At 49.4% G+C, this 12511-nt stretch overlaps 1 protein-coding gene across 3 annotated transcripts in view; it reads right to left on the bottom strand.

The window, feature by feature from the left end:
• The window catches only part of LOC114050437 (cell division cycle-associated 7-like protein), a 31957-nt gene that overhangs the window by 11183 nt on the left and 8263 nt on the right, over positions 1-12511 (bottom strand). For all 3 annotated transcript variants that reach the window (XM_027872113.1, XM_027872111.1, XM_027872112.1), the window contains exon 2: positions 4883-5014. In XM_027872113.1, the coding sequence (XP_027727914.1) occupies positions 4883-4936 (54 nt within the window). In that variant the 5' untranslated portion in view covers positions 4937-5014. The remainder of the gene's footprint in view (positions 1-4882; positions 5015-12511) is intronic.

Raw genomic sequence — 12511 nt, 5'->3', positions numbered from 1 at the left:
CTTGTTTTCTTCTTCATCTGCTGCCACCCAAGTCAAGGGCTTCCTGGTTAGAAAAAGGAAGTCACTGCGAAATCCAAGCCTACCACCTCCAGGGCCCCAGGGAAGTTTCTCTTAGATGCTGGGAGAAGCTTTCAGCAAGCTACACTCCCTTGGGTCTAAATGGCATCTTTCTAACACAGAGACTGAATTCTGCACCCCCCCGCCCAAAAAATAAAAGTCCAGGAAAAAAAAGACCTACTTCTCTTTATTTTTCTTTATTTTTTTGGTGAGGGCAATTGGGGTTAAGTGACTTGCCCAGGGTCACACATCTAGTGAGTGTTATGTGTCTGAGGCTAGATCTGAACTCAGGTCCTCCTGACTCCAGGGTCGGTCGGTGCTCTGCTACTTTTCTTTATTGACTCCTCTTAGGAGGAGAGGAATAGTTAAGGCAGACAATGACAAAGTAAAGCTGGTATCAGAAGACCTCAGTTCAAGTCCTGATATCTATTAGACCTTGGCCCATTGTCCCTTGTTCTTTTTGAGCCTCAATTTCCTCATCTGTGGAATTAGGCTAATTAGATTAGACTAATTAGACTAATCCAGAACCATTCCAGTTTAAATTGAAAGGGACTAAGAGTCTTTCAGAGGTTCAGCCTTTTCTGACCTGCTTCCCCCTTTTAATTACCCCGAACAGTCCCAGGTGGATCAGCCAGGGTGCCACCTGGGTCTTAGGACCAATGCTCGGGCTGCTGGTGCTGACCTAAACCCTGTATGTACATGTTAACTTAGAGTGTAAGCTCTTTGAAGGCAGGTACTGTTCCATCTCTGTCCTGTCTCTGACACCTCTGCACAGATCCTGGAATGTTTGATTGACTGATGCACGCAGCTGCCTTTTCAAAGCCAGGCACATTTCACCCAGGCTAAAGTTGGCTTCCCACGTTTTCCCGTAGAGTCCAGATCTTGGCACCATACACTTGGGACCTCAGGAATTATCTAGCCCAGCTTCCTCATGTCATAGGACAGAAAACTGACTGGCCCAAGGCTACGTGGCAAAAACCAGGTGCTGGGCCCAGACAGGGCTTTGGTTTCTCCCATCCACAGGAGAAGCAGAAATGACTCTGGGGCGGCCACATGTGACTCAGTATCTTTACCTTACCTCCTCTGCATTCTGCCCTTCGCCAACTGTCATTATGTATTATTTCATATTTAGATAATCTCTGGAAAAAAATAGAAGCAATGATGGAAAAAATCTGCCAAGGAACCAGGCGGGGGAAGGATGGGGATGTTTTCAGCATGGGTCCCTTTAAGCTGAAGAACAGACCCGATGAATTACTGTGTATAATTGTAAGGCATCTTCAATTACTCCATTTCTTGGGCCAGAATAACCGTGGAGCAGCTGACAAAAAAGAAGCCATATGAGAATGTTCACTAGCTGGTGTTGGAGAAAACTTGAGCTGGCCCTTGGGGCCGCTGCCCGGAAATGGGAGCTTAGGTGGGCTCAGTCCATCAGCAAGGTAAAGGCCACAGCTCAGGCAGCTGCCGGTGCTGACTGTAGCCAACATCTAGGCCGCAGAGGGGCATGGAGGCCAGAGGGTGGTTTTCTCCATAAACAGAAGAACTTGTACATGCCATCCTCACTGCCTGTGGGCAGCTGACCAGCCTGCCTGGCCCTCTGAGAGGCCCCCACCTGCCTCCGGTGAGTAATCTTGGAGGAGAGAATGAGCAAAAAGTATCTGAATTCAAGAGGCGGCCTGAGAAGGCAGCGGGAGCCAAAAGGGAAGCCCAGAGGCCTGGAAGGGGCTCCGGCCTTGGTCAGACACTCTCAGGGCTGCCCTCCACTCCCTCACAAGCAGATGAATTCTGCTTTCCTTGGGATAAATCTCTTTTTAAATAGTCAGTGAAACTCAATGCCAGAATTGGCTGGAATGGAAACGGGACAGATTGAGTTGGAAGGACCCTGGAGGTCACCTGGTCTAAAACTGAGGCCCAGAGCTCGGGTCCAACGTCACCCAGAGAGCCAAGCCGGCACCACCATGGTCAGCTACAGTCACTCTCAAGAGGGAACCCCATTATCCCCATTAAAACCGATCCTTCCAGACCTCCTGAGCCCCAACGAGGGAATGGGCAGTAAGGCAGCCTGATACCTCCCATGATCAGGCAGCAGCAGTGTCCGAATGAACCACGACTGATCTGGAAGCCGACATAAGCAGTGCAAGGAGTGATCTGGATAGAAGTGGTCACTCCCCAAGGCCAGGACCAGATTCTGCCTGAGCGTCCACCTCAGGCTCATGTGAGGAGTGAAATACTGTTCCTGCCCGTCCTCAAAGGGCTTATGACCCAGTTGAAGAAGCAAGACACAGGCAGGCGTGCTAATGATGTAAAATTATGCAAATGAGAAGAATCAGGAAGACAAGAAAGTGTCCCAAGTGCCAGGACTGACCCAGGAGATGGGCAATTAACCAACTGCTGTTAATGAGGAACCAACCAGCTGTTAGATCGGCCTGCCCCAGATTCCCTATTTATTTTGTGGGAGGCAGTACAGTGTAATTGAGAGCTGGCCTCAGAGTCAGGCAGACCTGGGTTCCAATCCTGCCCCTGACACATGCCAGCTGTGTGACCCTCTCGGGGCCTTTGGCTGATATCAGAATGTGTTTTGTATACCCTTATCTAAGTACATGGTGTCTCCCCGACAGGATGGAGGCTCCTAGAAGGAAGACCTTCTGTCTCTGGATCTTCAGTGCCTGGCCCATGGTTGGCGTTCAATACCTGTTTAGTGACTGATTAATCTCCCAAAAACTTGTACTCTGCTTCAACATACCGCATAGAGGGTTGGGGACAACCATCTCACACAACCCTCTCCTTTCACAGATGAGGAGAATAAGAGATGGGAAGCAACTTGCCCAAGGCAAGATGGCGGCCCTCATCCAAGAGAATCTCTTGAAGGGCATGGGGGCCTTGGCCCACAAACCTTAGTACTCCCTGCTGCCCTCCCCCCAAAGCCTCAGACAAAGCTGGTGTTTGAGGAAGGTTTCTTGGACATCTGAATGAATGGTGAGGTTAGTCCAAAAATGTATTTAACTACTGTTCCTGTCAAGCTGGCACGAAACAGTTGGTGTATTTTTCAGAGCAACTCAATTCACAAGAAAGAGTCATTTACTCACCTGTCAAGATCTGGCCCCGAAATGAGGAACTTGAATTTATGGGGCATAAGTGACTTTTTTTTCAAGCCAAATGTTATATTAGGCACGTTATACATAAAAGCCACTTGAGGCTCTGCAGAAGGGCCTGGCAAAGAGATTGTTATTATTCCCTAAAAGGAACTCTCAAGCAAAACCCTACACAAGGAACCACAGTATCCGAAGGCAAACACTACGCTGGCCACAGGCAACATCCCAAGCCTTCCACGCTGCGCCTCAAAGGGGGCTGAGGAAAGACTCCAAGGTAGGCCAGGATTTAGGGAGGAGCACCCCTGCTGAAATACCATCTGTCTGGGATTAGGACAGGCCCAGCAGGCTGCCAGGAAAAATCCCCGCTGTTCCACATAAGGTGGGGAGCTGTCACTCAGGACAAATACACGACAGACAGGCCATTTTCTATCGCCCTTTCAAGCCTGAAGCTGGGGTGCCACCACATAGGCAGTTACTAGCTTTGTTTCCTGATGTGATTCTAAGTTCACCCCAAAGCTGGGGGACCCTGGGGCAAAGGGGAAGGACATATTCAGGACAATCTCTAATACCTCCCCAACAGATGATCCCATAGAAACAGAAATACATCCAATGAGAACCAAGGGTTAAAATGATGGCAGGCCTGACAGGACCCTCGGGGAAATAAAGACTGATCATATACAGCAGGATATTCTGCTTAATAAGGCAGGGAACAGCATCAATATACTTTAGAAAGATCCTCAACTCTGATGAGCCTTACCCTGTGAGATGGTTACCACAGGTGTTATTGCTGCCATTTTATAGACAGTGAAAGTGAGATGTAAAAAGTCAGTTCAATGAAGACATATTAAGTGCCCACCGTGGGCAAGGCTGTGGAGCCAGAAACACTGACTGGTACCAGGGGCAGCACCCGAGCCCAGCACTCTCAAGTTCAGCCCTGGGACCAGCTATCCCAAGCTGCCTCTCTCTAACACAGAGAATTCAGACGCACCAGGCAGCCAACTCTGCTTGCCTGTAACTAATATTCCCATCCAGGTGGGCCGAGGAAAGTGTTAATTTACAGCACAGGGTGGGACTAAGGAAGAGAAAGCAGTCTTATGCTATCCTAACAGTAAACTCTGAGGAAAGAACACTGGCCCTGAAGCCACACTGGGCTCTGCCCCTCCAGGGGCCTCCCTGGTGTTCTACAGATGAGTCTTCAAAGGGGTCCAGAGACATGTCTTTCTCACTCTAACTCCTCCTTGGCTTGCCTGGGCCTCAGCACATCTGCTGGGCTGCGATCATCACAGAGGGCTGGGACCATGTGGAGGGCCTGAATCACAGCTCAAGGCAAGTTCATGTTTTTGAAGCAGCAATAAGAATGGATTTCATCCTGTAAGGTCATTCTCTGAGGGGTAAGGAGTTTATCAGGAACCCCCCCCCAAAAAAAATTCAAATAGCACAAGCTCCAGGGAAGGCTGTCCCGTGTGCTCACTCAAACACATTTCCTTTCACTCTACAATAAAACAACAGCTCCACAGAAACATGAGTTGCACAAAGTTCAAGGCACCTCCCCTCCAAACGTCCCCGTGGCCTGGTTGTACCCGACCTGCACCTTGACCCCGCCGTAGGGAGGTCTTCTCGGCTCTCTTCAAGCACCAAGGACAACAGTCGATTAACGAAGGCCACCCAAGCTGGATCAGCTCTGAAATCAAGGTGACTCGTAAACCAAGCTGCAGACAGAGATGCCTGCCCCTTACCTTTTTTCCTGGCTCTGGGGAGTCAAAGCTCTCTTCCAGGTATAGAGTTTCCATGGGAACATCATCTCCAAACCCAAAAAAATCCTCCTCATCACTGGGGGCGTTGAAAATGTCAGCCACCTCTTCAGGTATCTGTTTGGGATTCAAAAGAGACAGAATGATAAAAGGAGTGACTGGTGGGGTCCAGAGGGTGGAGGGGGGTGGGGTGGGTGAGGGAGAAAGGCCAGAGATGACATCGAGCTCCCCCTTTCACAGACCCACCAACACGCCATTCACTCTTACAAAGACACATTTGCCAAGAAGGGCCCCACTCCCCTGACTGAGGGGTGGGCAGCATCTGATATCCCACAGGCACATACTAAACGCAATGGGAAAGAGAGAGGAGGATGGGTAGACTTTTGTAAAATTCCAGAGACGCGTCCCTCTTACTGTCACACAAAACGATGAGGCAATCTTTCTATAGAAGCAATTTTCCATTTGCAGGCTAAAATGACACCCCAAGAACACACAAGCCTCAGTTTCTGGAAATCTGATTTTCACGGGGTCTACCTAATTTAACCATAATCTTCCCCAGGACTCTGGAGTCCAAGGGTGTGTGCTGAAGGCCCTGGCCTGGCAGGCAGAGGGCTTGGCCTCCCATCCTGGCTCTGCTCTTTCTACCTGTGTGACCCTAAGGGATCCTTCCTGCTTGCTGGGCAAGTTTTCTCATCTATAAAGAGAAGGGATAGATCTTGACAACCAGATGCTGCCTGGTCCCCCCAGGCTAGCGCCTTCCTCTCCAAGGCTACCTTGTAATACATCTCCTCTGTAGGCACAGGGATTTATTATCTAATACACAACTTCCCCATTAGAATGTAAGCTCCCTGAGGACAGACTCTTATCTTTGGATCTCCAGGGCTTAATCAAGTGCCTAGGGCAAGGATGAAGTCTTAATAAATGCTTCTGGATTGATTTCTCAAATCCTACAATCCTTACTAAACACCACCACCAGGGAGGAGGGGGAAGACAAGAAGCATTTCTGTAGTACCTAGTGCTTTACAAACAGGATCTCATTTCATCCTCTTAACAACAACCCTGTGAGGTATGTGCTGCTATATCCCCATTTTAAGTTGAAAAAATTGAGGCAAAAGGGATTAAGTGACTTGCCCAGGGTCACAGAGCTATAGGATTTGAACTCAGGTCTTCCTGACTCCAAGCCCACCACTCTATCCACTGAACCACCTAGCTGCCTAAGTTAGAGAGCAGACAAGCTTAAGATCTTGGGTCATAATTTAGATCCAGTCACTAGTACAACCCCCTTCAGTCTACGTTTGAAGAAACAAGGCCCTTGCTCAAGGTGCCACAACTAATACTCAGGGGAGCTGGAGAAGAGAAGCCTTCCTTTATGAAGGGCAGGGATGTCAGAATTAGAAAACCTGGACCCAAAAATCCCCTTGCAGCCTCACCGGCTGGGTGACCCTGTGCTCAACAAAACCCTGAGCCTCCATTTCCACATCTTTAAAATGAAGGAGCTGCAGGAGAAGACTTCTGGGGTCTCTGGCAGCCCAGATGTACGATCCTGTCAGTCCGGTTCAGCTTCGAACTCAGGGGAGAGACAGGGGGCCGCAGCTGAAGGCTGCTTTGGAGAAAACCCAGACACCACTCAGAACTGTCCAAGGTGGAATGGGCTGCCTTTGGCCGTGGGCGCTAGGGGGCGCCATAGTGCACAGAGCGCCTGGCCCGGAGTTAGGAAGACTCATCTTCCTGAGTCCCAATCTGGCCTCAGACACTTACTGGCTATGTGAACCTGGGCAAGTCACTTCACCCTGTTTGCCTCAGTGTCCTCATCTGTAAAATGAGCTGGAGAAGGAAATGGCAAGCCACTCCAGCATCTGCCAAGAAAATCCCAAAGGGGGTCGCAAAGAGCCAGCCACGACTGAATACCAACAAGAAAGCCATGGACTCCCCCTCTGTGGAGGTCTTTAAACCAAAGGGGATGACGGGAGAGGGGTTCATACGGTAGGGTCATAACTTTAGAATGGAAAGGACCTTAGGGGGACATCTAGGCCATCTCTCTCATGCCACAAAGGAGGAAACTGAGGCTCACGGCAGATAAGAGGCTTGGCAAAGGCTGAACTAGAAGATTTCTGAGGTCTCTTCTGAAATTCTGTGATTCTATGAATCAGGATTTGGAATCAAAGGACGTGGATTTAAATCTCGGCTCTGACAGTTATGACCTGGGGCAAGTCCCTTTCCTGGGCCTCAGTTTCCTCCCTGGCAAAAATGATGCAGTAAACCCCGATGATTCCCCCAGAAGGTCCAGCCCCGACCCTCGATGACCTCAGAAGAAGCAAGGAAAGGGCAAGTCGTTTTCATTTTCCTTTGTCTTCAGAGCTGCCAGGATGAAAATCTTCCCCTTCCAGCCCTCGAGAAAGGGTTAAGACCAGCACATTCCCGGCTTTAATGACTTAATGGAAGAGCATACAAGGGGCCGTGTGAGCCTCGGGTCTATGAATACACCCGCTCTTCCAGGGACCCCTGCATCAGCCCCCAAGTTATTGTGCAGACAAGCTCGCTACTGCTGTGACTGCTGTATGCCCAACTAATTTCTCTTTCTCCGGCTATTACTTCTGAATCTGCACCAGAGGGGCCATTATGGGGGTGTAATTACCGATTAGGAACAAAAGGGAAAAAAAATATACTTTCCCAGTGGAAGGCTTATTTTTTTTAAACCTCTTTGCATTCTTGGGGTAGGTAGGGGCTCTGATTAAAGTTGTGTGAAGGAACTTCAAAAGACCTTAAAAAATAAAGCGGAGTTGAGACACCTCCCCCCCATTCCAGCCTTATTTTTTTTCAAGCTTCTCATTAAAATGTTCAGAAGGCGCTCTCCCCCCCACCCCAGTCAAGCAAAGGGCTTCATTTAACGAGCAAAGAAGAAGGCAGGATTTGTGTAAGGTAGACAGACACGCTCAAAGAACACTCATACATAAGACGCCTGTGCTAACGTCAGCTCCAACCCCCTGGTTGGACAACACACTGCTCTTGGCACCGGGATCTGTCCTGTTCCCTCCCACCCATCTTCTGGGGCAGGATGTTTAGATTTAGTCACTCCCAGGCCTTGATGAACGTCTAGACACAGAGCTCAATGGATTCTTGGTCAAGCAACGGCTGAAGGATTCAGCCATCATGGACTGACCCGCTGGAGTCAGGAAGATTAGAGTGTCGGAGCTGGAAGGCCATCGAGACTAACCCCTTCCTTTTACAGATGAGGAAACTGAGGCCCAGAAAGAGTCCATGATAGGAAAGGTCAGAACCTCGGTCCTCAGTTGCACACCTGCAATTTCCCTTCTCTCCCTCCACCCCTAACAAACCCCAATGGCTACCACTTCTTCCTCACACGCTGCCCTCCACCCATACTCCACACACCAGACGAAGGCTCCATCTCCTCCGTCTCCTGCCCATCAGTCGTGTGCACTACCCATGAGCACTTCCTTGCTCATGAAACCTTTCCTGCCTCCCCCTGCCAGCTGTCTTGTTACATATTCTCCACATACCCACAGGCATACATGTTTTCTGCCCCCTTAGAATGTAAGCTCCCTGAGGGCAAGACCTATTATCTTTTGTCTGCATCCTTATCCCTAAACATAGTTCTTGGCACACAGTAGGCACTTAATAAATGTATGCCGATTGACTGATGGGCCCTATATCCACTGCTCTTTCCAATATCCATGTTGCCTCTCAGATCGGAGTTCTTCGCCTCAGTTTCCCCACGTGTAAAATGGGGATAATACTCCCTTGCAGAATCTACCTCCATAGAGTTTTTGTGAGATTTGAATGCAATAATTTATAAGGTGTTTTACAAACCATGACCATCACATTTCAGCTAGGAGGATTACAATCCCAATGGTGAGATTCTCTCCTCTCTGACATGCAGAGGAATGAGGAAGCTCATCCCATGCCCCACAAGCTTGCTGCTGCCCAAACCCAGATCCAGCTACTGTTCAGAGTTCAGCTCTCGGGTCCCCAACACCAACCTGGCTGAGTTTCTGCTCACTTCTGGCGCCTTTTGAATGCTCTCAGAATTACTGTTTAAGAGGCAGAAGGGACCTTGATGGTCACCAACTCCAACATTCTCCTCGGTGAGATGAAAAAACTGAGACCGAGTGACCTGCCCAAAGTCATGTCCAGAGAATCGAAGGACTTGAGAGCTGGCAGAAACCCCAATGGCCAACTCGTCCTGAAAGGCACCGCCTCTGTAAGACACCCACTAAGCGCTTGTCCAGCCTCTGCTTGGCCTCTCAGAATCCCTGGGCTTCCCCCAGCACTTAATGCTGTCTCCTAATGACCCCATGACCTCCCTGTTTATATGCCACTCCCCTCTCTCCCACAGCAGACTATCCGTTCCTTGAGGACAGGGGGGCTACCTTTTATCTTTTGTCTGTTTCTCCAACCCCCAAGCAGTGCCTGGAGCAGAGCAGGGACTTAAAAAAATGTCTGTTTAATTAAAAAGCCTCATCCCCATTTAATCAAAGCCTATAAGTGAGGAATAAAAAGGCCCCAAGTTATTACTAAGGCATGGGCGACCAAGAACCTTGGAAACCAGACAGGTCATTAAAGCTGTTTATCTGCAACTCCCCAATGTCAAAAAGTCTCTTATGAAAGGCGCTCCCTGACACATCCTGGAAAGAAGCACCTCATTAATAGCATATATTCCCTCATAAATGAAAAATGCCATCTCTGTCTACACACCCCGAATGTGCCAGCTCCAACGTATAGGAAGTGAGTCAGTTCTCTCCGTGCTGGAAAGCCCAAAAATATGGCCCTCTCAGTACTGGAAGACCAAAGGCACACAAGGGCTGCCTGTTGAGAAGGTACTGGGAAGGATCCGGAGTCAGGAAATCCAAAGCACACACCAGCCCTTTGGAAACAGAAATACCAAGACCGAGCCCACTTGGAAAGATTCTAAATGAAGTCCATTAATATGCAACGTGATGGCATTTTCCCCAATGGACAAGTTGGCAAGGTTCTTCTGATCATGGCGGCACAGAATGCCCAAGGCCACGCAGATGACTTTGGAAGGGAAGGAGCCCCTCTGTGAAAGACAGCTGTCCTTTGGTCCAGTGGAGACCAAAGCGAGGGGTCTTCCCAGTTGCATGAGCTCAGAGGTCAACGGGGTCTCTGGCCATCGCACGGTCCAATCCACACTTGATAACATCCATTTATCATACCTGACATATCAAATTCACCTTCATAACATACCTGCCCAAATGCCCATCCACTAGCTATGGGGCTCTGGACAAACCAGTTCATCTTTCTGTCTGTTCCCTCATCTCTAAATTGAGGAGGTTATACCTGGCGTCCTCTCAAGAGCCTATGATTTACAAAGAGTCTAAGAGAAGAGTACTTCTTGTTGTCCCGTCCCTTCCCCCCTGCCAGGGGTAAGGGCAGTGAAAGGTCAGAGGTTGTAGAGAAACAAACTGGGGCTGAATGTGAGGAGACGGTCATTCCTGCTAACAGGAGCATTCAGGGTAGCATGACCATCCCCTGTGACGGTGGCTTCCTCCAAACTGGAGGGCTTGGGGCAGGGGCTAGACACGCACACACCCTCAAGGGGTTTACATGCCATTAACAGGGGTTTATATTAAATTAACAGGGGTTTACATCCCATTAACAGGAATACACTAGTGTGTATAAATGATGCTCATCTCTGGGGAATTCAGATGCCCAGAAGAACGATTATGTATCCCTTCTTTTGTGCAAAAGCAGTAAGTTTGGAGACATGATTACGTCAACAATGGAAGTATGTTTGATTTGGTCTGTGTGGGCATTCCCTTATTTAACATGAGTACCCCCATTGTAGGAAGGCTATAGTTAACATAGAAGGCAACCAAGCCTCAGGCTCTATGAGGAGGGACAGAGTGAAGGAAAGAGGGATTAAATCCATTCATCTCCACCCCAGGTGGCCAGCCTGGAACAATGGGGGTGGCCATCACAAGGGGGCAAATCCAGGCTTGACTAAGGAGGTCCAGGGCTCCCCTTTCCATGGAAGTCTTCCCGCAAAGACCAGCTGGGGATGCACTTTCAGAAATCCAAATGTGAGTGTGTGGTGAACCAGAAGTCCTGCGGATTCTCCAATCTAGTAACCCCCAATGAAGGGGTGAACCACTCTGCTTCTGGATAGCTCTGTATTAGGAAGCATTTTACCCATCATACCTCCTCCTCCTGCCCTCTGGGGCACAACACCCAATCCCTCCAGTAGGGAATACAGGCTCTTCAAATACTGGAAGACAGCTGTCACTTTCTCTTCAGGAGACTAAACATCCCCAGGACATCCATAATTAAAGCTGGCATTAGTGGGAATGAGGGGCAGACCGGGGCAACCCAAGCTCTTCCTGGACATCCTCCATAAATCCTGCCCGTATATAAAAGGGCCCGTACAAGATGGGTCCAGAATAGATGGAAGAAAGAGGAAGGCTCTCGCAGGAAACAATACATTAAAAGCTTTGAGAAAAGATAAATCTGGACTACTCTTCAAACTGACTTCTGATACACTGCAGAAGAGATTGGTCTAACACTCCATACAATAAACACAAAATGGATGAAAAACTCCCATTGCCTTGACCCTGACATGCAGCTGGATTGCTTGGCCACTGAGTTCGTCTATCAGCATGCGGATCAGGGCTTGGCTCTGAAGACACCCAGGGAGCCAAGCTCAGAAGGGAAAAGGGAAAAGGGGATGAACTAGGTCTCCAATGGGCAAGTGCTGAGTACCAAGAGTTGGCAGGTGTGGGAGGATGAAGTGAGGGCTTTCTAGGATGGGGGAGACATGGGCATGTTTGTAGATAGCAGGGAAGGAGCCAGTAGATTGTAAGCTTCTTGAGGACAGGGACTGTTTTTTTTTTCCCTTTCTTCATATTCCTAATGCTTCCTTTACCCCTCCCCCCCACCTTGCGTAGGAGGGGAGCAGGGTTCTGAAACACTAAGACAGCTGCTAAGAGGTGAAGCTAGGATTTGAACTCGGGTCTCTCCTGACTCCAAAACCTTGGCTCAATCTGCCATCCCCCTATTTTACAGATGAGGAAACAGAAGCCCAAGGAGATGAAATGCCTCGTCACCAACTTGCAGCCAGTCTGAGATACTGGAAGGGAGGTCTGGCCACTTGTCCAGCACCATGTCCTTCCCCAGTGCGGTGATGGGGCAGGTGAAACGGGAAGGGGGCACCACAGAACACCAGGACCCTTTCACCCTTCCCCAAGACAGAAAGCACTCAGGGAGCTGGACGACTGGCCATCATCCAGGCACCGATGATTACCTTTGCATTCCATCTGCCAAAGAACGCACTCCATAGATGTGTATGTACAACTGTGAAAGGCATTAAGGGGAAAAGGGGGAAAAGAGGAGCAAATATATAAATCTCCTGGATCCCAGGACCAAGGACACTGACGTCTTGTCCCAGTAGCAGACTTTCCTGGAGCGGATCTGCCCGAGACCTTTGAAATGGCCATGCCAAAGATCACGGATGCTCTGGAGACACCCGGCCCTTAGGCCTCCCGCCCGCTGGGCCCAGGCACTAAAGCCCCTATTAACATATACACAGTGCCTCGTGTGTGTGTGTGTGTGTGTGTGTGTGTGTGTGTGTGTGTGTGTGTG

The sequence above is a fragment of the Vombatus ursinus genome, unplaced genomic scaffold (genome assembly GCF_900497805.2).
Source record: "Vombatus ursinus unplaced genomic scaffold, bare-nosed wombat genome assembly UNPS02014799.1, whole genome shotgun sequence".
NCBI lineage: Eukaryota > Metazoa > Chordata > Mammalia > Diprotodontia > Vombatidae > Vombatus > Vombatus ursinus.
The sequence above is the reverse complement of the archived record's forward strand: the minus strand, read 5'-3'. Positions and strand labels throughout refer to the sequence as shown.